The 27980-nt window shown below is 40.9% G+C and overlaps 1 protein-coding gene across 1 annotated transcript; it reads right to left on the reverse strand.

The window, feature by feature from the left end:
* Positions 1-676: 676 nt before the first annotated feature.
* Positions 677-27963, reverse strand: LOC110508692 (potassium voltage-gated channel subfamily B member 2-like). Its single transcript, XM_021589412.3, has 3 exons — positions 26747-27963; positions 24730-25428; positions 677-5033 (listed from the first exon to the last, which is right to left on the reverse strand). The coding sequence occupies exons 2-3, from the start codon at positions 25306-25308 to the stop codon at positions 3177-3179; spliced, it is 2436 nt and encodes an 811-aa protein (XP_021445087.3). The 5' UTR covers positions 25309-25428; positions 26747-27963; the 3' UTR covers positions 677-3176.
* Between the last annotated feature and the right edge of the window lie 17 nt (positions 27964-27980).

A 27980-nucleotide genomic window follows, 5' to 3' on the forward strand; every position in this document is an offset into this window, starting at 1 on the left:
GAGGGGACAGAACACTACCAGTCAACACCCTCTGCAAATCTTCAACAGTGAAACCTCGTAATCCCATGTACTTCTCTGCAGTTGCCACCACAACCTCTATTTTCTGTGACTTACATTCCATGTCTGCAGTACAGTTGACAACCACTCAAAACATATTCCACTTTTCTTCAACCTCACTCCTCTGACTTCCAAGTGTAATGATTAAACCTATCCTTATTGTTAGAAGACTAGCGTGTGTAAATCAGCCCCGGCTTCTTCCTAAAATCCAGCATGCAGGAAGTAAACAGAGAATTCTGAACCTTAGGTCCAAGTGTAAGGTACATCTATTGCTGTTGCATTATCATTCAATGATCACTAAAGCACTTCCCCTAAACATATCCCTGGGTTAATGCTTTTTATTATTTTGTGTTCATTTGACAACAGCCAGGGATTGACTGATTATCACTGAATTGAGAGCTCCCCGATGGACTTGGTTGGATGGTTCATAGATAGGGCTACTACAGGGCCATTCCATAGAAGGGAATTTGGCACATTTGCCCCAGAAAATGTGTTTTTGTTCTCTGCTCTCATACTGTGTACGTTTGGTCTATTTGCCTTATTATTGAAAATGTCCATCACATGTAAAATAAGAATCTTGATGACCCCTCTGTAAACACACAATTACAAAGGCAAGGTATCACATGAGCACATTTTATTTGTCTTGCATATGGTAATCAACTTATTGGAAACAATAAGTTACTACTCATTCACTATCAAGTTATGTTGACTTACAATTAAGATGACTATGGTCACATACCTTTAAAATAACTAAAGAAAATTGGGTATGTGGAGGGAACATCACACAAAGCAGGCAGATGAGGAATTGACCCTAGAGTTACCTACATTACGCTGTGGTTGTCAGTATTGATTTGAGGATATGAGTAGGATAGAGCTAACTGTACAAAAGAATGTAAGATAATTACAACAAAAATACAGATGGACATTGAGGTTTTACAGATGTCTTGGTGAATGAGCTGGTGTTATATCAAGGAGTGTCAGTGCAGTAACTTTTCCAGTTGCCCTGACATCTCAATCATGAACTAACATAAGCCTACTGTACTGTACATTACTGACAACAAATGGTACTTTGAAAGGAGGATGTAAGCCATGATATGACAAAGCTTTCAAGTTTTACAAAACTTGATAACTCAAAACAATAGCTATTTGTATATCATCACCTCATATATCTCCCTACTAGAAATACATTCTTTATAGATCTCTATGAACCAGCCAAATTATGTAGGTTTTCGCCTTCTCATAAATGTCTATTTATGAAAAGGCACACAATTCATAAATTTACCAGGAAATATTACAGTCCTGATCCATTTTATCTTAGAAAAATGGAATCAATCATACAAGCAAACAAACAAAACATAAAATGTAACATGATCTACTTTAAATAGAATATAAGCACAGTAATTGATATAGTGAATATACTGTAGTATTCAGATTGTCTGCAGATGGCCCTCCTGATTCAGTTCAGATTTATAAGTATAGTTTTTTTTAAGATGCAACAGTTGAGATGTGCCATGCAAAACTTGAAAATGCTCAATGAATTGAATAAAGAGGTTATTTTCTTCAATACCAACAGGAATTCCAATTAGAGATATGCATGAATTCTTGGATGAATTAAAATGCCTTAAAATCCTCTGTCTTTAGAGGGCAGTGTTACACTTTCTCCCTGAGTGCTGTACTGTATTGCAGGGTTTCCCAACATCAGTCCTAGCCCCCCCCCCCCTGGTTTTTGCCCTAGCACTACACAGCTGATTCAAATAATCAACTTGTCATCAAGCTTTGATTACTTGAATCAGCTGTGTAACGCTAGGGGCGAAAACTAAAATGTGCACCCAGGGGCGGCCCTTGAACTGATTTTCGGAAACCATGCAGTATTAGACCTACTGTGACCACAATCATCCCCATACAATATAAATTAAACTTGACACATCAAACATACACATTATTTGTTCCAACTAGCATACGCACATGTACATATCCAATACATTTTTTTCTGCACTTCTCTAAGCAAAAGGCAGCATTACAACAACATAAATACAGTGAGGAGTGTAACAACACAGATTTCCTTGGATCATGATGGATCTGGAAGTTAGCAATAATACATGTCCATTTTAGTGAAGAACCTGAATTACCCTTCAGTTGATATGATCCGTATCTAAGTGAATGAAGTGCTGTTGTATGATAATATTTGTTTTAAAGTATAATGCCATTATCTAATCAATTTTGTCATAGTGTAAATACCAGTACTTATATGGCTTGTCCATTTCCCATTCCATCAATGCAGGGTTGCACCACAGCAATGCTAAACATAGAAATAAGGGACATAAGCTCATTCACATGAACAGAATATAACATAGTAGAATTTAAAGTATTTAAAAGCAATCATAGATAGTCATGTATAGGCTATTATTAAAACTGTTTTTTCTTATTGGTCTATTTCCATATAGGCAGATGTTTACGAATTGCTATATAATATGCTTCACTTTTGTTTTCTTTTTGCTTAGATTCATTTCTCATTTCCCTGAACTAGGAGGCCCTTGCTTGTTCCATATACAGTATGTCTCTCGGTTGACTTGATTGAGAACGGTGCAAAATCTAAACAGATACAATAACATGAGATGGAATTGAAACTTTGCTAATTAATGCAAGCCATATCAAGTACAGAATATGACATGACATTGATACTGCTCGACCAATGATGAGGCCTTATATAAAAATCCCAAAGTCTTTCCACATTCCCCTCTTCAGTCGATGTCCTTGTTCCACCACACTTCAGAAAAAAATATTCAGCAAGCTAAAAAAAAGAAACTTGCAATGTACAGCTAGCTGCGTAAAAAGTCCAGGACCATAAAGTACAATTTGTTCATAAATGTCCTCATTCATACTAGGTTGTTTTTTTGCTCACATTGGAGCCTTATAGTGAAAGTCACTGTTAAAAGTTCAATGTCTGCAGCAAGCAGCAGTTCTCATAGGTCTTCAGAAACAGTGATGTTATCAGAAAAAATTATTGTCAAGCCATGCAGACAACTTATTTTTTAATACATTATTGTGCTTCATCTTTTTGTTCTTCATAGACAACAGAGAGTCTGTTCAATCTTTCCTTGACCTTCCACCTATACTAGTCACATGCTTGTTTCACAAGATGGAGATAGACTTCCATCCAGAACTATGTGGTTTTCCTTTTGGCTGTTGCCTGCCTCTCCTTCACCGTTGCCAGCAACAACCACTTCCTGAGTTGTGCAGTTGGTTGATTTAGGTGACAAAGGGCTGAAGACAGCGGCCCTGTCCATGTGATTTCCCCTGTGGCTTAAGCTGGAAGGCTGACCTTCGCCCTCCAAGCCCTTGGCTGCATCCTCGCCTTGGCCTGACTCTCCTGGAGCCCGTGGGCTGGTCACCGGGACCTGGCCTGGGGGTGGGGAGGGCTGGTATCCTTGTGGAGACAGAGTAGCACAGGGAGGCGTTGACGGCATCTCTGCCTGAGATTCAATGAAATTCACTTTTAGAGCTTTCGTCTTCTGTGGGTTGCCTTTGAGAGAACTGCGTATGTTTTCGACGCTCATGTCAAAGCTTTGATTATCCTCCCCCTGTGACTCCCTCTCTGGATTGCTTGAGACAAACTCATAAAGACCCTCCTTGATGATGGTAGCCGGTGGAACTTTCTCTTTGGTTTTTGGTTCCATAGAGCTGATCTGGCTGAGGTCGAGGGGAGGAGGTGCCTTCCGTCCTGCTACGTTAGGGAGGAGGGCACTGCTTTCTGCCACACTGAACTCTGTAGTGCAGCTGGCGAAGCTGTCCATGCTGGATGGGCTCCTGAGGTCACCACTGACTTGTTCCCTAATTAGGGGGGGCTTTAGTCCAGAAGACACCACCCTCATTTCCATTTCCTCCTTAAGCTTCTGTCCTTGTTCATGTGGAGCTCCCGAGCCAACGTTGGCAGTGGTCGTCATCTTGTTGTACATCTCCTCCAATATCTTGGCATTCAGGTGCTGTGGGCTGGTTCTTAGAGGATTGACCCTATCTGGAGATCCCAGTTGAGCAACCTCTTTATACCTCGCCTGGGATTTTGGACTAACCTCAGAGATGCCTTGCCTACTGCTCCACCTACTAGGTGAGAGATGGTTATCCATTGGCCGTTTCTCGTCACCTTTCTCCACCATAACATCCGTCAGCTCCATACTGCGAGCGAACGCATCCTTCAGATTCATAGACACAATACTGCCATTCCTCTTGGCCCGCTCCAAGGCCTCTCTCCTCTTGATGGCTTTCTCCTGTCTTTTCTGCTCCCTGTAGAACTCTGAGAAGTTGTTCACAATGATGGGGATGGGCAATGCAATGACCAACACACCTGCAATACAGCAGAGCCCACCGACTATTTTACCAAGAAGAGTTTGTGGATAAATGTCCCCATAACCTACAGTTGTCATGGTAATGGTAGCCCACCAGAATGAAGCAGGAATACTAGTGAATTTGGTGGCATCTTCGTCTTTTTCAGCAAAGAATACCAGGCTGGAGAAGATCATGATGCCCATAGCCAAGAACAATATCAACAGACCCAGTTCATTGTAACTGCGCCGAAGGGTGAACCCAAGGGACTGCAGTCCAGTGGAATGTCTGGCCAGTTTTAAAATTCTTAGGATTCTCATGATACGGAATATCTGGACCACTCGTCTGACATTCTGGAACTGCAGAACACTCTTGTTGGATTCGGTCAGGAAGAGAGTTACATAGTAGGGCAGGATAGCGAGTAAATCAATGACGTTCAATGGGCCTTTGCTGAACTGCCACTTGTCAGGAGAAGAGAGGAAGCGGAGGAGGTACTCCATCGTGAACCAGGCGATGCACACAGCTTCAACATGCGCTAGGCTGGGATTGTCATTGACCTGTCCAAACTCATCAACGACTTGTAGCTCTGGCAAGGTATTGAGTGATAATGAGATTGTTGATAGAACGATGAAGAAGACGGAGACAAAGGCCAGGAACTGAAAGACAAAGAAACAAAAAAAAATAGAAAATGAGTCATGATCAGATAGCTGAGACAACTCTTATTACACACAAACATCAGTGTATGTGTGTGTGTGTGCATACTGGTTACTTATTCTAGTTAACCTGGTTTCTCAGGACTAAGCCTTCCTTACTAAGATGGATGGAAAACATGAATTATGCCTTCAAGTGAACAGATAGTAAGTGAGATTGATATTTGCTCACATTTAACGTTGCCAGGAGGATCATTAAGAGCAGGTGCTGTATTTGCAGCTAAAAATCATCAAGCAGTAAGTCCACTGCGTACTGTGCTTAAGGTCTAGTGATGTTGTTTAAGTAAATCAACTGTACTACACCTCAACTGTCATTTTTGTCTTCATTAACTATATTGCCTAGGCCAAGGGTTGTTCTCCCCATGCAACCACTTAACTCTACAGTGTCCCGGTGGGGTGGTCTGACAGAGGCATCATAGACTCGTAAGGTACCCTGACCACACAAGAGAGATTTCTTAGCGCATCCAACCATAAAGTAATTTTGATATTGCTGGTAAGTTACTTAGTTACTTAGTTACAGTATTCACTCAACACTACTTACACCAAATTTGTCTTATTTACTACACAACATCCTTTGATTAGATGGTTCTACAACATTACATGTCTATATACTGTACTGTATAAGCCAATAGATAAGATGATGTGAGCAATACCAGAAATGGTTGTGTAAGGCACAGATGACAGAGCAGAGGGCAATATTTCCTTACATCCATCTAAATGTGGGCGGCAGCAGAGGCTCTATTATGGATTGATAATCAATGTTTAAAGCAGATATCCTCTCAACTCTGCAGCACATTGGCCACTCCTTCCTTAACCGAAGAAACACTCAAATCAGAGATATCTGATACAGGAAACAAACAAATCACCACTTATCACATCAGTTAATTAACAGCATATAGATTTCTGTCTGCTATTTCCTCTATGTCATGGTTCTAAGAAGTCTTTGTCAACGGCCATTATGCTCAGGTTAAATTAGCACTAACATGTGTAAATACCAAAGGTTGTTGTAGGTCAAACCTGTGAGGTGTGTGTGTGTGTGTGTGTGTGATTGCGTGTGTATGTTCAGTTCTTCATCAAGACAAGGGCACGGGTTTAGTTCCCTGAGGAAATAATCAAATTCTTATTATATCTCTCTTAGCTATCCCTGGTCGGTCCAGCCGCCCTCCTTCCCTTCCTGGGTCCCCAAGGCTGTGACGCTGTCATCGCATGGGCCTGACCTCCCTGCAATACTCTCTTAATCACGGCTATAGAGGAGAATTAACCCCAGGTTACAAAAGAGTCAGACACCATAATAGATCTGCATCTCCAACTCCTGTGTAGAAACACAATCAGTTGTGATTAGCAGAAAAGCCCAAAAACTATGACATGAGAATACAGTATCTGTATGAGATTCAATCACACAGACAGTGAAAGACAAAGAAAAAGTTGCCGGTTTCATTTAAACTCGTCTTAAAGGATTCACAGGTGTTTGAATGAGATAACTAATTCAATAAAATGACAGTTCCCTCATTGCAGGTAATAGAGTTAGGAGTTAGAAGTAACTTTTCAAGATGTGATCATTACTTTGCAAATAAAATGCAAGGACATATTTGCCTACACAAGGTATATCCAAACGGGTTGTAGTATTTAGCACAGTTGATGTTCACATGACAACCTTGCTGCAGTGCTGCAGGACGTAACACGACTAATTGACATAACTGTGACCGCTCTCCACATCTCCAAGTGCTTTATGCAAACACCCCCAATTTGCATATTGTGAAATGAGCAATACTGTATGCGTGCAACAAAGATGTGAGAGTATGAGCTTAAGTCTCAATATTGGCATAGTGGCTGTATTGGCAAGCACCTGTAGTGTTTCAGTGTCATTAGTCCTTTAAAATATGAGTGCAATGAAAGTGAAATGCAGTCTTGCCAGGGACAAGTGGGGGAGCTCAAATTACTGGCTTAGAGAGCTATTGATGAGACTCTTGGCCTTGTGAGAGATGGCTACACAGAACAATCCCTTTCTGGAGGGGTTTCCCCTCATCCCATGATGCAAATGCAAATATAGAGTTTATAACCTATCATGGATTCTCTTATCATTTTAAAACATAAATATAATAGTTGTAGGCTAATACATGCTAACTTTTAAGTTCCTGCACATAGCCTATAGCCATACATACGCATTGTATGGATCACAATGCGTTGCATTAAATCAATGATTATGCACAATCAGCTTTCTATGCACAATATCCTGTCTGCGGCTTGCATTTTTAGTGGGTGTGTTTGGAATGACAATGTTGACTGAATAAGAAGTATCAGATTATTGGTTGATTCTTCCTGTTGAGGAAAGAATGAGTAACCACTTCTAACCTCTCTCTATCCTTACTATAGATAGCCACCAAATCCTATTACAATTATCCTGAAATGTCCTCCTCACAGAGACAAGCACATGCTGAAGCTCCCATACTTATGGCCCTCTGGAGAAGGGGAGGGTTTGTACAGACTTATTATACCCGCATCTATATATTAAGTGAATAAATCACAGATATGTTAAAGAATGAAAAATGTCCTGAAGAGCACCTAAGGTGACTTATGGTGGAGAGTGGCCATAGCTGTGACAGCCTGTCGATGCCACGTGAGTCACTGACAAGCGCCTGCATCCGTTGCCAGCTACTTCTGAGAAAGCCTCCTGCCAAGACCGAGCCAAGGACTAGCTAAGAATCTACTCTATCACACCTGAGCACTGATCCATCAGGCAAATTGACACTCTATAATCATGATATACTGCAGGGTAGTTTGGCTTGTAAATATAAAATCAAAATTGTGCTTAAAATGAGCCACAACTGGTGGGAAAACATATCTGTTGGTTCCAGTAATAAAGTACCGTGATCCATACAAGTATTGGTAATGCTGATTTTTCTGAGCAATTATGTGGTTAGTAGCAATGGGTAGGCCTACTTCCTGGTATTTTGATAGTTATATAGTTGTCATGGCGCCTAGTGGCAACCAAGGCAGATGGCTAATGTACATTCTGTACATATATAATCATATTTAATGCATGCAGAGTTGGCAGTGGGACAGTTTTTCATTGCACAGGAGGATACTTCTGAACATGGCTTTAACCAGGGTTTGAGTTTTAGTGAGTTCCAGAAGGGGGTGGTGTTTTTAACATTGATGCTAATTTACTGCATTCTATACAATTAAAACACTTTAAAAATGCTATTTGGAGAACAGCAAAAACAAGGAAAAATTACCCCAGCCATTATCACCTTGGCTGCTGTGGGTTCTATCATCTCAGTCAATCTACAAAAGCCTATTATTTATACAATTGTACTGTTAAACCCCTGAAAGGGGGGGAAATATGATAAATGATTCACACTGACACGTAGCATCAGTGACTGCTCAGTCAGTTGTAATGATGAATTGCTCTTTACCTAGATATCTATTTTTTTCAAATTGCATTGCATTCACATTTGTATTTCTAGGCATTACTAATGAAGCTCTGGACACACAGACATCAATGGAGCACATAGATTTTTGTATTTTTAATTTTTTAAGCTTTATTTAACTAGGCAAGTCAGTTAAGAACAAATTCTTATTTTCAATGATGGCCAAGGAACAGTGGGTTAACTGCCCATGCTCGAGGATTAGTCCAACGCTTTAACCACTAGGCTACCCTGCCACCCCATTACCGCTTTCACAATAATTATTACAATATTACTTAAGATTCTGTATGAATATCAGTGATGTAATGATAAAAAATGGTAAGTAATGGATAAGACGAACAACCACCGATATAAACAAACCCGCATTACATTATTATTGTACTGTGTTGTTTGCATTTTGATTATATTTTAATGTAGGCCTATAGGGCAGATAGGCCATGTGGAAACGTTCATATTGAAACATGTCTTATTTTTTGAGTTCCTAACAGGGGACCCCACATGGGGCCCTGTCCCCAAGTTTGCGAACCATTGTACTAACCTCTCTCTGCTTGCTTCCTCCTTTTATGTCTCCTATGCTTCCTCCTGCATGCATTGTAGCCTGCCTCAGCCTCACCACTGAGCACCACATCACTGTCTGTGTTTTGATACACCATCCAAAATGTAACTAATAACTTCACCATGCGCAAATGGATATTCAATAGGTGCTTTTCTTTGCGAGGCATTGGAAAACCTCCCTGGTCTTTGTGGTTTGTGTTTGAAATTCAATGCTCGACTGAGGGATCTTACAGATAAATCGTATGTGTGGGGTACAGAGATGAGGTAGTCATAAAACAATCATGTTAAACACTATTATTGCTCACAGAGTGAGTCAATTTAACTTATTATGCGACTTGTTAAGCAAATTTTTACTCCTGAATTTATTAAGGCTTGCTGTAACGAAGAGCTTTTAATTTTTAATTAATTTGATTATTTTTTCGAAAAACATCTGTTGTGTGTAGACCAGTAACAAAACAAATGTAAATTTAAGCCATTTTAAATTCAGGCTGTAACACAACTAAATGTGGAAAAAGTCAAGGGGTGTGAATACTTTCTGAAGGTACTATATCTCTAAGCGACTACCAGTTGTGCACTCATTCTCAGAGAGTCGGTTTTTGTTTGTTTGGGGGATGTCTGTAGACACGGCAGGAGATGCGGGATAATTTAAAGATGGCCTTTTGTACGGCATCTCACAAACACACTGTCAGCAGCACCTCTAGTGTTGCCCACTTCTCCAGTGAGCCGTCTCCGAGCTGGGGTAGTTTGTTTCACGTATCAGGCCCTCGGGCTGTGCAGCGAGAGGGCGGAGTGAGCCGTTTGAAAGAGTGGTGAACGTGCTGCTAAAAAGGCAAATCCGGGAGACAAATCCAGGGGACGCAGGCGAATATAACGAACATTCCACTGTTCATGATTCCACTATTTCGCAAAGAGGCGTGATTAGCATTCTGAGCTTTGATCAAAGCTGTGACCAACATTGACCCATAATTAATTTTCTTTATTGTGTACAAAATATGTAAACTTTTTTTATTCGAAAAATGACAGAAGTCCGGACCTCGGTGTCCTCATAGTTACGGCCATGCTTCTGAAGTAAGGAGGCTGTACTCTGTGGGGAGCTCAAACTTCACCGGATCCCAATACAGAGAAGCTGCAGACGGCGGAGATGCACTGATAACATTGAGCTGCCCGCCTGTCTGCCTGCCCTTGGACATGCTGACCTGACCACCATCTCCGCTGACCATCTAGCTATGAGCGTCTAGATCCTCTCATGACCGCAGCTGCCCATCCGCTGGAGGCCTCGAGAAGCACTCAAACAGATTTGATCGATCTGATCTAGCTACTGTTGTAGCCTATATTTCTGTCTAAATACTTGCTATTGTTTATTTTGCTGAACAAGCGCTTTGAGATTTTGTGAGTAAAGTGCTATAAAAGTTGAATAAATAATAATAATAATAATACACAATCAGTAGCTACCTTCAGGTAGTATCCATCATACTTGTGCTTGGTTTGATGAATCCTAAGGGGGGAAAGTAAATATTTATTTAACAACTATTTTACTACAGTTCTAAGTAAATACCAAAGAACCCAAATAATTTGAAAGATACCAGATGTAAGAACATTTTAAACCCTTTTAACTGAAACCGCTTCAAAGAAAGGTGTCTGACATTACACAACAGAGACCTAGAGAGGGAGTCTGTCATTGTGTGATGCAGAAGGATGGATAAGACAAAGCCTCTGAAAAGCCTTGGCTGTAGCCATCGCGTGATGCCGGGATTGTCTCGGGCATGTCAGGATGAACACCCAGTCTGGCCACAGTCATGGCTGCTGAGGTTAAGTCAATGGTCATGCAGCATTATGCCTATTGGCTGTGATGGCAGAGCTGCTGGAGGTCTCATTGGTCAACTGTGACCTGAACTATCACCCACACAAGTGAGTCAAAGGGCAATTGGGATCGAGTTATATGAAAGTCCATTTTGTCAACACTAACTAATGTGGCATAATAGCTGCCAAATGGTAGGACCTTTGCACCTTGGCCTAATCTAAATCCATGCTGCTTCACATAGAAATTAGTAATAACCTTGAGTGACTTGTTGCTTTGTACAAGAAGAAACAACACAAAGGAAAATACTATTTCACAGGCAGGACACTGAGGTCAACATTCATCATTATACGCTTACATTACTTTTCTGTGAAAACCAGACTAGTGGGCCACTACCATGTGTCTTTGTCTTCTCTATGAAAAAACATGGCATTTATGTCATTGAGAACACTTTGCCTTCTTCAGCAAACACTCTATAAACTATACCCTCACAAATAAAATTTAAAAAAATCAAAAAATAATTGCTAACTGACATTTACTCCTGAGGTGCTGATCTGTTGCACCCTCTATACCCACTGTGATTATTATTATTTGACCCTGCTGGTCATCTATGAAAGTTTGAACATCTTGGCCATGTACTGTAACACCCCTTAGAGCCTGGTTCCTCTCTAGGTTTCTTACTGGGTTCCTGCCTTTCTAGGGAGTTTTTCCTAGCCACTGTGCTTTAAATCAAATCAAACTTTATTTGTCACATGTGCCGAATACAACAAGTGTAGACCTTACTTACAAGCCCTTAACCAACAGTGCAGTTCAAGAAGAGTTAAGAAAATATGCACCAAATAAACTAAAGTAAAAAATAATAAAAAGTAACACAATAACATATCAATAACGAGGCTATATACAGGGGCTACCGGTACAGAGTCAGTGTGCAGGTTAGAGGTAATTTGTATATGTAGGCAGGGATGAAGTGACTATGCATAGATAATAAACAGCGAGTAGCAGCAGAGTACAAAACAAATGAAGGGGGGGGGGGGGGGTCGGACAATTTTATGGGCTTTCCTCTGACATCCTGGATTGTAGGATGCTTGGCACCAGTGATGTACTGGGCCGTACGCACTACCCTCTGTAGCGCCTTACGGTCAGATGCCGAGCAGTTGCCATACCAGGCGGTGATGCAACCGATCAAGATGCTCTCAATGGTGCAGCTGTAGAACTTTTTGAGGATCTGGGGATCCATGCCAAATCTTTTCAGTCTCCTGAGGGGGAAAAGGTTTTGTCGTGCCCTCTTCACGACTGTCTTGGGGTGTTCGGACCATGATAGATCGTTGGTGATTTGTGACATTTGCTGATGTAAAAAGGGCTTTATAAATACATTTGATTGAATGATTGCTATGTGATATACTACCAAAGCACTTAATACAGAGTAATTCACTCATGGGCCTTGCGTGCGTGTGGTGCATTTAGATATAGTCTAGGTCGACAGACATCATTGGTGAGGTTGTGGGGGTGGAAGGAGCAGGATTAGCTTCCTCCTGACCTGATCTGTAGATCTGCAGAAACGTAATTACGTGAACAGTGATCTGGATACAGAGAAATCGCTAGCCCACGTCTTGAGAAGATTCCAGGGCAGGGCATGCGTGTGCAAACAGGGAGCGAACGCCAAAGGATCAGCAAATACTCTGCCACAAAACACCTTTGTGACTCAAGTGTAAGGGTGTTCTTTGATACGCTGTGAAACAGTCATAAAACACCTGTATTGTTCTTCTCCTGCATTACATCCTGGATGGTTTTTACCCTCCAACAGTCCTGACAGACAATCTTTACCCACTAAAAGAGCACTGTCTGTTGCTGCCAAATCTCTCATTAAGCACTGCAAATGACAGTCTCCTCTTTGGCCCTGGAGCTCTCAGTGGAGTTGAACAATTACCATTGAGACACATTGGCTGTGTTTTTATTGAAATTCTAAAAAGGAACTAATAAGGTGAATTATAGACAACATACACTAAGTACATGTACAGAATATGTTACAGTACTTCATTACTTTCTCAAATCAGATATGGCTATGGGTATCTACAACAGTTATTGTACAGTATTACCATATCCGTCCATAGTCTTGTACATGAAATACCTTTTTCACAGCAATAACAATTTACAATGTTCCATATAGATAACATATATATGTTCATATAACACTACAGATTACATTTTTGTTCCCTCAGGGGACAATAAAGTAATTTGCATTTGAGGTCAAATAGATGTAGCCATGTTCTGTATTTAGAAACGACCCTTTGGATATTTTAAGATCCAACAAAGGAATCCATTCCGGGGACCCAGTCTAAGACCTTTGAGTATTATACTCTGCTAATCCACATTTTCATTCAAATATGCTGCAACACTAAATCCTTATATTCATACACAGAAATCCCTCAAAACAAAACCAAGAGTATGATGATTGATCATGACTCAATCTGAGCATGATGCTCTATGTTTATGAGTGGCGGAGGTTTCCAATACATTAGGTGAGAGGTGGGACTGCGGGACAATGGGGCTAGTACACAGGCTGAGCTGCCTCTGCTGTGTGTCTCTCTGTCCCAACCAGGCTCCATGCATGTGTGACCTGGACCGGCATGGTGCAGTCCTTGGGAACATCTGGCTACTGAGAGGTAAGCAGATTAATTGAAAGATCTGGATTTCCCTCATTAAGCCCTGGCCAGGTCCGTCCTCCCACTCAGTTACGTTTAGCTCTTGGTTTGCTGCTAAACTTCAAACAAAGGCTCCCAGGAAACGGACAGAAAAAAATCCAGGGAATATTGTTTGTAGAGGTTCAATCAGGCAAAACACAGGGATTTGTCCAGCTATAATCTGTGACAGGAGTTTGGATTTACAGCAACATCTGAGAGGAAATGAACACGTGTGGAAGGCAGAGAACTGAGGCTCAACATCACAAATGTTATGGTGATGACATAAAAGAGAAACACCACAGTCAAACAGTGTTACGGTTCCACACTTGCCTCAAACCGACCTCACCTCAAGTCCAGTAGCATTATCGTGATCTGACTGCCAAAGGCTAAATGTAATCAACTAAACAAATTCATTGAGATGAAAGTATGCCTGTAAAATGTATGCCAGTACACAGCCAATAAAATGAATCCTATATAAAATATTTATTCTGAGCCAATAGCAAAATGGCTGACATACAGAACCTACTTCCTCTGAGGCATACCGGCCATACAGCAAAGAGCCCACAGCTTATAGATCTGATAGACAACGAGACAAAAAAGCAACAAGACAAACAACACAGTGTAAAATTCCCAAGGAAAAAAAAGGAAATACCACCTCAACGCAAAGGATGTAAGGCTTGAAGGTTAGATTATTTCTGGCAAACATTATCACTGCTGCAGGCCGTCCTCGGAGGGGAAACTAACTCGGCAAGGAAACCCAAGAACGTCTTGATCAATATCAGGAGGTATTTATGGAAAAGTGACATGGGATATATTGGATTGGCTGTGTTTTTATATGGGAGATGTAGCTGGAACCAACCCACCACATTTTTCAAGGAGCTTCTGCTGAGTAAGGGACACAGTGGAGGAGTGCCATTTCATTTTACAGGCCATTGTACAGCAATACCAACTAGAAAATGGTTATATAGCCTTCTAAAGACCATTACTAAACCAATATCAAGCCTTATGTGTTTGCGTGTATGTATGTGTATATTTTCACTATTGATAAGGGATGTACCACTGGATTGTAATTAAACCTAAAATATGACACTTCCTTAGAAACATAATGAAACAATTTTCAATTATCAATAGACAGTGAAGCTGCATATAGGCACACGTTTTTTTAAATCAATATAACATTGCGGTATCAAGACAATTTGCATAGATTTCACTGTTCATTACTATGGTGACACACACCATGCTATTACCCCCCCAAAAGAGGCTTTATTTAGATCATGTTGGCTCAGGCTACTGTTTCTGACTGTGATCCATGTAAACCAGAGCCCACTGGATTGTGCTCAGTGAGTTGCTGATGGTGGGATGGTTTCTCTTTGTGTGAGGGGAAAAGGGAGAAGGCCATGATTATAGTAATTAGTCAAATAGATGCGCCTGATTGGTCATCACGACGTACAGGCCAACCACAAGCTTAGTAATTAAGGTGACATGACCGTGTGACAGATTCAGACGACGTGATGATTGGGCAACCTGTAATTAAACACAGTGTGTAAACTGAACTGATATTTAACCAAATAAACTAAACCAAATGTCCAAGGTATTCTGTTTTAGAGACAAACGTTGGATCCTGCAATGGCTACATGCACACCACACACTATCGCATGGAGAAGAACAGACTGCCACAGCATACTTACACATGTTTTTTTTTAATGTGCTGTTTGTGTCATCTGCTAATGCAGAGCTAATTTGCATATGACATACAACTATAATAATTTTGTATTTTGTTAGGATCCCCATTAGCTGTTGTGAAATCAGCAGCTACTCTTCCTGGGGTCCAGACAAAACATGACATCATATATAACACTAATAGACAAGAACAGGACTACATACATTTAAAAATGGCACACATAGGCTACATATCAAGACATACACACAATATCTAGGTCAAATAGGAGAGAGGCGTTGTGCCGTGAGGTGGTGCTTTATCTGTTTTCTTAAATCAGGTTTGCTGTTCATTTGAGCAATGTGGGATGGAAGGGAGTTCCATGCAATAATGGCCCTATATAATACAGGGAGCTTTCTTGAATTTGTTCTGGATTTGGGGACTGTGAAAAGACCCCTGGTGGCATGTCTGGAACAGATGACCCTGTTCGTCTCATGTGCTGTAGGCCTACAGCCTGCCGACTGCCGTCAAATAAATCATATTACACTCACCACCCTCAAGCCATGCAATCAATTGTACACTCTTAGAAAAAGGGGTTGTTCAGCTCTCCCCATAGGAGAACCCTTTTTGGTTCCAGTTCCCTTTTGGGTTAAAGGTAGCATTTTGGAAGGGTTCTACATGGAACCGAAAAGGGTTCTACCTGGAATCAAAAGGGTTCTACTGGCAAACAAAAGGTTCTACCTGGAGCCAAAAATGGTTATTTAAAGGGTTCTCCTATGAGGACAGCCGAAGAACCCTTTAAGGTTCTAGATAGCACCTTTATTTCCCTAAGAAAGAGTGTATGATTTTTTAAATGAACACCATTTATTTTTTTCAAGTACAGATGTAGGATGTTAGTTTAACCAAATTCTCACATCAGGAAAATAATCCTGCAGCAATGGATTATAATTGTATGGATTATAATTCTATGGATTATAATTAATGAACATTTTTGTAGAGGTTGAAACATTTTTGTTAGGAAAAATCAAGGTTAAAAATGTTAAGTGGATATTACAAACTTTAGAAGCCTTTTTAAACCTTGAATACAACCCGCTGGGCACAACAAGTCATTTCAAAATGGACATTTGGGTAAGATGTGGTTGAGACGTTGATCAATGAGCTTTCAACCTTTATTTATCCACTCAAAAAGACATACAGAAATTTGTTGAATTCTCAGTGTGTTATCACTATGCTTACAACCAGACAGTCATGGCCAAAAGTTTTGAGAATGACACAAATATGAATTTCCACAAGGGTTGCTGCTTCAGTGTCTTTAGATATTTTTGTCAGATGTTAATATGGAATACTGAAGTATAATTACAAGCCTTTCATAAGTGTCAAAGGATTTTATTGACAATTACATGAAGTTGATGCAAAGAGTCAATATTTGCAGTGTTGACCCTTTTTTTTCAAGACTTCTGCAATCTTCCCTGGCATGCTGTCAATTAACTTCTGCGCAGTCCATTCTTGCATAATCAATGCTTGGAGTTTGTCAGAATTTGTGGGTTTTTGTTTGTCCACCTGCCTCTTGAGGATTGACCACAAGTTCTCAATGGGATTAAGGCCTGGGAAGTTTCCTGACCATGGACCCAAAATATCGATGTTTTGTTCCCCTCGCAACTTAGTTATCACTTTTGCCTTATGGCAAGGTGCTCCATTATGCTGGAAAAGGCATTGTTTGTCACCAAACCGTTCCTGGATGGTTGGGAGAAGTTGCTCTCAGAGGATGTGTTGGTACCATTCTTTATTCATGGCTGTGTTCTTAGGCAAAATTATGAGTGTGCCCACTCCCTTGGCTGAGAAGCAACCCCACACATGAACGTTCTCAGGATGCTTTACTGTTGGCATGACACAGGAATGATGGTAGCGCAGGGGATTCATCAGAGAAAATGACTTTTTCCCAGTCCTCAGCAGTCCAATCCCTGTACCTTTCGCAGAATATCAGTCTGTCCCTGATGTTTTTCTTCGAGAGAAGTGGCTTCTTTGCTGAGAAGTGGCTTCTTGACACCAGGTCACCCTCCAAAAGTCTTCGTCTCACTGTGCGTGCAGATGTACTCACACCTGCCTGCTGCCATTCCTGAGCAAGCTCTGTACTGGTGGTGCCCCAAGCCAATTTCAAGTCTTGCCATAGATTTTCAACCCATTTACAACAAGCCCAAACTGTAACTAGGCCATTCAGGAACATTCAATGTCGTCTTGGTAAGCAACTCCAGTGCACAGTTGAAGTCGGAAGTTTATAGACACTTAGGTTGGAGTCATTAAAACTCGTTTTTCAACCACTCCACAAATTTCTTGTTAACAAACTATAGTTTTGGCAAGTTGGTTAGGACATCTACTTTGTGCATGACACCTGTAATCTTTCCAACAAGTGTTTACAGACAGATTATTTCACTTATAATTCACTGTATCACAATTCCAGTGGGTCAGAAGTTTACATACGCTAAGTAGACTGTGCCTTTAAACAGCTTGGAAAAATCCAGAAAATGATGTCATGGCTTTAGAAGCTTCTGATAGGCTAATTTACATCATTTGAGTCAATTGGAGGTGTATCTGTGGATGTATTTCACGTCCTACCTTCAAATTCTGTGCCTCTTTGCTTGACATCATCGGAAAATCAAAAGAAATCAGCCAAGACCTCAGAAAGAAAATTGTAGACCTCCACAAGTCTGGTTCGTCCTTGAGAGCAATTTCCAAACGCCTGAAGGTACCATGTTCATCTGTGCAAACAATAGTACCCAAGTATGAACACCATGGGACCATGTAGCCGCCATACCGCTCAATATGGAGGTGCGTTCTGTCTCCTAGAGATGAACGTACTTTGGTGCGAAAAGTGCAAATCAATCCCAGAACAACAGCAAAGGACCTTGTGAAGATGCTGGAGGAAACAGGTAAAAAAGTATCTATATCCACAGTAAAACGAGTCCTATATCGACATAACCTGAAAGGCCGCTCAGCAAGGAAGAAGCCACTGCTCCAAAACTGCCACAAAAAAAGCCAGACTATGGTTTTCAACTGCACATGGGGACAAAGATCGTACTTTTTGGAGAAATGTCCTCTGGTCTGATGAAACAAAAATAGAACTGTTTGGCCATAATGACCATTGTTGTGTTTGGAGGTAACAGGGGGAGGCTTGCAAGCCGAAGAACACCATCCCAACTGTGAAGCACAGTGGTGGCAGCATAATGTGGCTTTGCTGCAGGAGAGATTGGTGCACTTCACAAAATAGATGGCCTCATGAGGAATTTAAAATAATGTGGATATATTGAAGTAACATCTCAAGACAATCAGTCAGGAAGTTAAAGCTTGGTCAAAAATGGGTCTTCCAAATTGACAATGACCCCAAGCGTACTTCCAAAGTTGTGGCAAAATGGCTTAAGGACAACAAAGTCAAGGTATTGAAGTGGCCATCACAAAGCCTCAGTCTTATAGAAAATGTGTGGGCAGAACTGAAAAAGTGTGTGTGAGCAAGGAGGCCTACAATCCTAACTCAGTTACACCAGCTCTGTCAGGAGGAATGGGCCAAAATTCATCCAACTTATTGTGGGAAGCTTGTGGAAGGCAACCTGAAACGTTTGAAAAAAGTTAAACAATTTAAAGGCAATGCTACCAAATACTAATTGAGTGTATGTAAACTTCTGACCCACTGGGAATGTGATGAAAGAAATTAAAGATGAAATAAATCACTCTCTCTACTATTATTCTGACATTTCCCATTCTTAAAATAAAGTGGAGATCCTAACTGACCAAAAATTGAGAATTTTTACTCTGATTAAATGTCAGGAATTGTGAAAAACTGAGTTTAAATGTATTTGGCTAAGGTGTATGTAAACTTCCGACTTCAATTGTATTTTATTTGTGACATGTTGACATAATCCTGTAGTTTAAATTTCACGCTTAAAACAACAGTTAACTTTTTTTCAAATCCAATGTCTATTCCGTACAATACGTTGACAAATAAGGTTGATTCAACCAGTTTGTGCCCAGTGGGCAGTTTGCATTTTCAAATGAAGATCCTACATTTGTACATTTAAAGCACATTTATGGATCGCATCTCTGACTCATTCAATCTGCACCCTTCCAAAAAGTAGGAAAATCACATTGCAGTAGATCAAACTATTGTACAACAAATGAAGTCGCCTTTGTTTGGCAACTGAGTAATATTGAACAACCTCACCGAAGAGTGTAACTGATGATTCACATCTGAAAAGGTCCAGATGAACCTCTGCCATAATGGAATGAATTTCTCTCAAAGTTGGTATAAATCTGGGATAAAAAGGTGAGTCGTCATTTGAAAGGTTTAACCAGCAGTTTCTAAAAAGAAAGGGGATGGCTCATGCTTAGAATTTTAACAACTGGCTTCTGTAGTGGAATGTGAAGGGCATTTAAATGACTTAACACCACAATGTATACTGTATATGAAGTGACACATAGTATGAGAAGTGATGGGATTATTGCTTCCCTGGAGATAGAAAATCAGCTAATTGTGGCTTTTAATATCAAGGTAGTTGCAGATTGAGGAGAGGGGAAGAGGGATGAGAAATAGTTATATAAATGGCAGCAAATTACCACACAGATGCCTGTGGCATTTTCCTGCGCCGCACACTGCCATGCTTGGGTACACGATCTGAAGGCAAAATGGATTATGCTGAGAGGTGCAGTTTCCTTGCCAAGACTCAAAATCCCTCATCCAATATATCAATAACAGGATAACATCCTTGATGTGAATATACTCATATATACAGTAAATGCCCAAAATATCAAGAGCACTTAAGTTGGGTAATGTGACAGGAAATCAATCCATTTCCATTTGAAAATGGATAATAAAGTATTGCTCTGAGTTGACCAGGTACCCATGTACATTTTGTTGACCTTTTCTATCCAGTGTGTTAATTGAGGTGGATTGAAAGATGCCTCTCATTTTAGATTGAGAGGTAGACAGCACTCAGTGGGAGATAGATTTCTGTTCAAAACAATCATGTGCACGCAAAATCTTTGGAGAACAGTTTCACCATGTACAACATTCCAATCTAGTCAAGGCTAAAATAACCCTGTACTGCTATAGTGCATGTCCAGATTGCAACAACTGAGCCACATGAGTTACAGGTGAAAAACCTGTACCTCTATTTGAGAATAATGCCCTATGACATGTTCAGCTCCAATTGAAGGTCAATTGACATAAATGGGTGAAAGAATCCAATTTAAAAGACAACACATTTGGGAAAAACGATTATGCTATCCAAGCATTCTGTCTAACCTGCCAAAGGGACAAATTAATCTCACTCAAGCTTTTTAATCATTCTTCAAGATTAAATTGAGCGTGATAAGGAGACATGCTCCTGCCGTCTGCACTATCTCACAGTCATTAACTCAAATTAACCAGTGGGCACTCAACCTGTATCTATTCAACAAGTACTGAACAGGAACTAATCATGAAGAGAGGAGACTGCTTTTACGTCATTTGTTAATCTTATAGCAGCAGCCAACCCAACTGCAGTAATTGCTTAACAGCTCTACCGCACACGTGACCCCCGCCCGGGCCGGTCGGCATATTGCAAACCCAGCTCGCTGTGAGCCAGACGGTGTGCAGCCTTCACAACAGTCTATTTGCAGAAGCAGCCTGGGTCAAACCCCCAAAGAAGATTAAGTCTCACTTCCATCACTCCCTACAGTACTGAGCCGCACAACCAGGCCTCAGCAAAACTAGGGACACACCCCATTATGTAGTAGGCCTACCTGGACGAGAACTTGATGGCTGTCATAGCATATAAAAGTATGTTAAAACTGACTGATGTGTAGAATTGAGGAGGTGGTGAACAGTGGTAGGACAGGTAGGACTGGTAGGACAGGGCAGGACACAGTAGGCTGTAAGCAGCTGACACTCACATGGAAGTCACACACGCACTGTGTCAAGGAGTTATTCACATTTGCTAAAGTTTCCAATGTTTGTTTGTATCATTGGAAAATCACACAGAATTATCTTGAGACCCGTTGGAAAGTTGTTTCCAATATTTTCAAAATAAAACATTTTGATTCTATACGCATACCAAATCAAATACTGTACTATAGGTAATAAACTGGAAATAATATTTGACAGTATTAAACAGTAGCCTCACAAAATTGTGAATGACACTTCTTCTGGAGTAGTAATTTGATTTGGTCAAGCAAGGCCCCTTTCCGTTCCTGTCAGCAGTTGTGTGTGATGTAATGACAAGAGCCCTGAGTGGATGCTGTGTCATTGTGCTGACTCACAAAATATAACTGACTGGGAGCCAACCATAACATACTGCTCTGTTGTGACAGGCTGGGTATACCCCATGGCCACTCCTCCGGTATCTCGAGTTAGCGACACACACAGCCAGTGTCCTTCCCTGTGCCTTATGCTTTTCCATGTCCTTTCTCGGCCAAAGGAGGCAACACACCCTGGCATTACCCCTGTGCTTTAAGCACTCCCTAAGCTCCATGTGCTAGTTAGTGCTACCCCCATGCTTCCTTCCACAAGCCAACAGGAGCTTAGTGTCTGTCATTGGGGGGCAAGGGATGCCCTATCTTACTTCACTGTTCACTTAATCGTTACAAATCACCAAGCTCATTTCACAAAGACCTTTGGTCTGATGGCACTGCACCCATCTCTGGGTAGTCAGGTTTCAATGTACCAGTTAATAAATACAGTACATGTATGTGAAGTGGAACATGTTTCAGGTTTTGGAGCCCGTCAGCTTGAATTACATGATGTCCATAGTGACTCAAATATTGCACAAGGACAAAATTCAATGAAAAGGATTGCCCAGTCGGCAGTTGCCCATCTGATTGACAAAATCAACTCAGCATTTGTCTCCATTCATCCATGTTTCTCCATGCAGGCCTATATTAAAGTCACATGATGTGACCACTGGTACAATTACTACCTTGCCTAGTCAAGGAGTGACCTGTGATGTCACTCTGATGAATGCGATCAGGAACTGACGCCAACCCTCTGAGCAGAACCTAGACAACCCCTACATAACACGTGTAACCAATGTTCATAAAACACACTGCAGTCTGTTGAGTGTCCTGCCAGTTTACTGAAGCAGGATAATGGGGACTGACCCGTGTGTGAGCCAACAGTGGGTTCCCCTGACCATCTGTCACCTCCAGCACCTCCTCCTAAAACATGTTCCTATCAGGCCTACTGCTAAAACTCCTAACAGACACTAAGCACCTCCTCTTGAATTAGGTGACTCAATGTTATTAAAATAAAATAAGAACGTGTACACTGCGCTCACTTATATCACTCGTGTTTATTAGCATAACTAAATCTAGTCTCCCTAAAACTCCAGCATGGTTCTTCAGAAAACCTCCTGTTTATACCATTTGAGGTTGGCAGTGGACTGAACCATTAGATGCTTTAGATTTTGCCCATAGAGAGGACAAATGTGCAATTGTGGGAATACAATGCATTACACTTCCCCACTCTAGTAAAAAAAAGAAGATAAAAGCATGCACATTAAACCGTTACTAATGGGTCAATTGACTGCTTTTCTTGGACTGAATTCTGGGAAGCACAGTACACATGGTGTACCATTGGGAGTGTGTATGCAAGACAATAAATAAAGCTGCTGTCTGTAAAATATTATTTAACACTTTATCACATTAGACAGATTCATATAAGACCTTAGTCCTGGAGACATAGATCCAAGAACTAACTTGAACATGAATACTAAACCATAATACCTAACCTTACACTGCAGGCATTTGGTGCCGGAGTTCATATGATCAACTGATCAGCATATACTAAAATTAACTACACTAAAGAAAAGTATAAACACAACATGTAAAGTGTTGGTCCCATGTTTCATGAGATGAAATAAAACATCTCAGAATTTTTCCATATGCACAAAAAGCTAATTTCTCTCAAATTTTGTGCACACATTTCTTTACATCCCTGTTAATTAGCATGTCTTCTTTGCCAAGATAATCCATCCACCTGATAGCTGTGGCATATCAAGAAGCTGATTAAACATCATGATCATTACACAGGTACACCTTGTGCTGGGGACAATAAAAGGCCACTCTATCATGTGCAGTTTTGACACACAACACAATGCCACAGAGGGAGCGGGCAATTGGCATGCTGACTGCAGAAATAACAACCAGAGCTGTTGCCAGAGAATTTAATATTAATTTCTCTACCATAAGCCTCCTCCAACATTGTTTTAGAGAACTTGGCAGTACATCCAACCGGACATCCAACCGGACAACTGGAGACCACGTGTATGGCGTTGTGTGGCCAAGCGGTTTGCTTACGACAACGTTGTGAGCAGAGTTCCCCCATGGTGGCGGTGGGGTCATGGCATGGGCAGGCATAAGCTTCAGACAACAATCACAATTGCATTTTTATCAATGTCCATTTGAATGCACAGCGATACCATGACGAGATCCTGAGATCCATTCTCGTATGATAATTCACTGCCCCATGTCAGAAGGATCTGTACACAATTCCTGGAAGCTGAAAATGGCCTAGTTCCCAGCATACTCACCAGACATGTCACCCATGGAGCATGTTTGGGATGGTCTGGGTCGACGTGTACGACAGCGTCAACCAGTTCCCGCCAATATCCAGAAACTTCTCACAGCCATTGAAGTGGAGTGTGACAACATTCCACAGGCCACAATCAACAGCCTGATCAACTCTATGCGAAGGAGAGGTGTCATGCTGCATGAAGCAAATGGTGGTCACACCAGAAACTGACATTTTTTTATCCATGCCCCTACTTTCTTCTTTTTTTTACAGATGCATATCTGTACTCCCAGTCATATGAAATCCATAGATTCGAGCCTAATGAATTCATTTCAATTGTCTGAGTTCTTTATTTGAACAGTAACTCAGTCAAATCTTTGAAATTGTTGCATGATGCGTTTATATTTTTGTTTAGTATACATGTATTGGTTAAGAGTGCAAAATACTGTGCATCAATATACAGCATGTGTGATATTATTCATATACTGTATTTGTTTAATGTATCATCTCAACTGTACAACACACAGAGCAGTATGCACTAAGCACACATGAACCATAATCTTCCGGGTTCTTTCTTATCTGATTACTTCATAGGTTAAAAGAGGATTAAGCTGTTGGTGGCACAATATTCTCCTCTACTGTTTTGATTGAGTTGGAAGTAAAGAGATATCTAAAGACAAATTCAAATTGGGACACAAGATCTGTTATTAATAAACAAATTGATCAAATTCCATATATCTGATATATTGAGATTCACTTCATACCGAGTTTTGCCAGCAGCTGAGCTGAAGTTGAAAACGGGTTAAGGAGGTCTAGCCCCTACAGTACTCCCCTACTTTACTGCAACCAAGATCATAAATTATGAGACTACATTATGAAATTAGAGAGATTCCTGCAAGCAGCTATGATACCATGGGATGGGATGGATTTGGACTGACCCATAGTCAGTAGGCCTAAACTCAACCCAGGTCAACGCTTTGGTCTTACCTTAGCAGCAAGAGAAGAGCTAGGCTTCTCGAGGAGGTCCCACAGCTTCTGTCTCTTGTCTGGACAGCAGCCTTCTTCCGGCTCCTCCCCGTCCTTTTCTCTGAGCGACTCGGCCTCCCTCCTCAACTCCTCGTTCATCTGCTCCTTCTTCTGGTGGTACCTGGCCTGGCAGCAGGATTCCAGGTAGATCTCATCTATACCCCAGTAGTCGAGCTCCTGGCCGAAGGACAGGGCGCACATCTCCTCCATCATGTGCAGCTTCCCTGTTCTGTAAAAGTTCAGAATGGAGGAGAATGCCCCTGGGTGCCTATCGAAGAAGTATTCATTATCAGTCAAGCTGTAATCGTCACAGATTTCCATTAAGGTTTCATGGGTATTGCAGTCTCTGAGTTTACCCAGCCTGGTCCTGGGGAGACGGTCCAGGGTCCTCCATAGGACCTCGTGGACCAGCCCCCCAACATTGATGCGGACTCTTCTGGATCGAGCCTTAGTACGGATGATGTCGATCGGCTCTGGTGGGAGTGAGCCTACAGGACGTGAGTTGCTTTTGGGGATCCCAAAGCTAGCTCTCTCCGCCATGATGGTCACAGTTCAGGTGTTATGCTAGGTCAGGTCAAATCCACTGACCCCTCAATTAGGATTGGGCCCAACAACTTTGAATGTGAGAGGAACTTCAAACCGGTTTCCCCATGGCTTCAACTGAAAGAAAAAACATGAAAAAAACAGGGACACTAATTTTACCATTAGTTGAGGACAAATGTGCATCTGAATGCATCATCATTTTTGAATACCTGATTTTAAAATATCCCCATCAGTTTATAATGACTACATGTAAGCAGTGACATAATTTACTAACTAGTGCTCATCAAGCCTGGTCATGGGGACCCACAGGGTGTGCGTGCTCGTTGTGCCCAGTAGGCCTCAACTAATCAGCTGATCAACACGCCCTTGACTAGTTAAATCAGGTCTGTTAGTATAGCATGAAAATCCAGACTGAATTATTATCCTTAGCGTGACTCAGTCTAGATTTCCAGGCTAGTGTTATTACATGGCTGGAACAAAATCCTACACACCCTGTGGTTCCCCAAGACCAGGATTGAAGAACAATATAGCCAATCCATTAAATAAATGTTATGTGAGCTCATGGTATTGCAGAACCACCCTGAAAAGTTATTCTTTATCAAATAAAATAAAGAGTGCTCTATGCATTGAAGGCAATAGACCTAAGATTTAATTGTGTTGGCTTAAGTTAACCATAAATCTCACCGCAAGTAGCCTATTACACTTAGCTACACTCTTAGAAAAATGTGCTATCTAGATTTTAAAAGGGTTTCTTCGTCAGTCCACATAGGAGAACCCTTTGAAGAACCCTTGTTGGTTCAAGGTAGAAACCTTTTGGTTCCAAGTATAACAATTTTAGGTTCAATGTACAACCGTTTCCACAGAGTGTAGGCTACTGTTCATGACTTCATAATAGCCTCCAAGCTATTTATACAGGAAACTCTAGGGCACTCGTTTTAACCAATTTACACTAGATTTGGAGGGTGTCACTTGGAGGGTAAATTTTACCCAACTCTGTCTTGATAGGTCTTGATAATAAGGCACTTTATTATAGCCTAGGATAAATTCTAAGAGGTAACATAGTTGTACTTTATCACCCCAAGGTTACTTATGTAATACACAGAAAACCTCATTCAAGATCAAATGGAACCAATATATGATTTGGTATCCTACCCAATATACCATATCAATTCAGTAACCTGAACTTTTCGAACATCTTATCTGGTAATCAGATCCTTACTGATCCTGTATTTCACTGTAATCAAACATAATTTATTTCACATATAGTCTATTATGAACGTCTTTGCATTTTACACAACCTAAATAATAGAGCAGTAGATAGGCTAAAAAGATAAGATATTATTATTTTTAAACAACGTTTCAGAAAATATATGAAAAGTGAACATTTCAGAAAAAAACGGAGTCTAATATAGCCTAATAACAATCCGTGGCCTACCTTTTTGTATCACTCTTATCTTTCAAACCAAACTCCTCTCCCTCGAAGAGAATTGAAGAGACAGGTTATCCGTGATTAGGCTACCCTCCCATCCGACTAGTACCGCAAGCCGTCTGTAACTGGAGTAGAGGATATCTTCCACATTTTATCTTTGTCACATTTAGAAATAAACAGAGAAATATCGTCCTTGTAGTGAGAAAATACTACTACCAGTAGTAAAACTGCAAACGACACACTCCATGGGGATATGATAAGAGGTTGTCCTCGGATATCGAACATGTAAAAATAAACGGATGAGCGCACCATGGGGCTATCTGTATAGCAAGACGCACAGGATCGAGTAATAGGGGGAAGCTTTTTTCCACCCGCTGGCTGCAACACAGCCCGGAGGTGAAAGCTAATTGGATTGAGATGTACATCACCAAGGACAGCTCCAGATCAACGAGAGCGAGCCCGGGTAGATCTACGAACTCTACTCAGTGCAAGACCTGTGTCAACGAGGGAGGTTGCATGTTGTAATGTTCTAGTGTCTAGTCAAGCATTCAAAGTTTTTCTGAAGACTTTGATAGGAAAAAAAAAGAAAAAACACTGTTGCGGTTGAATGAAAATGTTAGCCTATACATTTCGACTTTTGGAATAGACTAGAACAACTTCCTTTTTCTCATATAGTTATGTAGTGTTACATTAGTCAGAAATAGGCTAGTATTGCCCAGACAAAAATAAAGCATAAAGTATTACGAATAAATCAGTAAAGTACATTTGTATATATTGTATAAGTCGTTATGGGAGCAAGAAGACCAGAGAAGAACCAAACCAACACTGTCCCCAAGGGCGAACAGGATATTCTTGGCTCCATGAAAATGTTAACTACGTTACTACCTCAATTATACTGAATGGAACATCTTTATACAAAATTCAACCAAGTAAGGCTCGTTATAAAATAATGGGATCAAAGAATCCGTGCTTGAAAATAACCACAACAGAACTATTTTTACATTTCGCACATGATGAATTCCAATGCCCTCAGTTTTGTTCCTTAAAACAGTACTTTATGACTTGTTGTCACCTTGGATGAATGATATGATAATGTGTATTTTGGAGTTGCCTGTCCAGGCTCACCAGACCAGTTACATTACCAGGCTGCGGCAGGGACATCCCACATCCTCAATACAATAATAGATTGGGACTCCTCGTCCTTCCTTTGTACATTGGAATATGTAGACCATTATCAGCC

The sequence above is a fragment of the Oncorhynchus mykiss genome, chromosome 28 (genome assembly GCF_057628025.1).
Source record: "Oncorhynchus mykiss isolate SJ-2025 chromosome 28, ASM5762802v1, whole genome shotgun sequence".
In the NCBI taxonomy this organism is placed as follows: domain Eukaryota; kingdom Metazoa; phylum Chordata; class Actinopteri; order Salmoniformes; family Salmonidae; genus Oncorhynchus; species Oncorhynchus mykiss.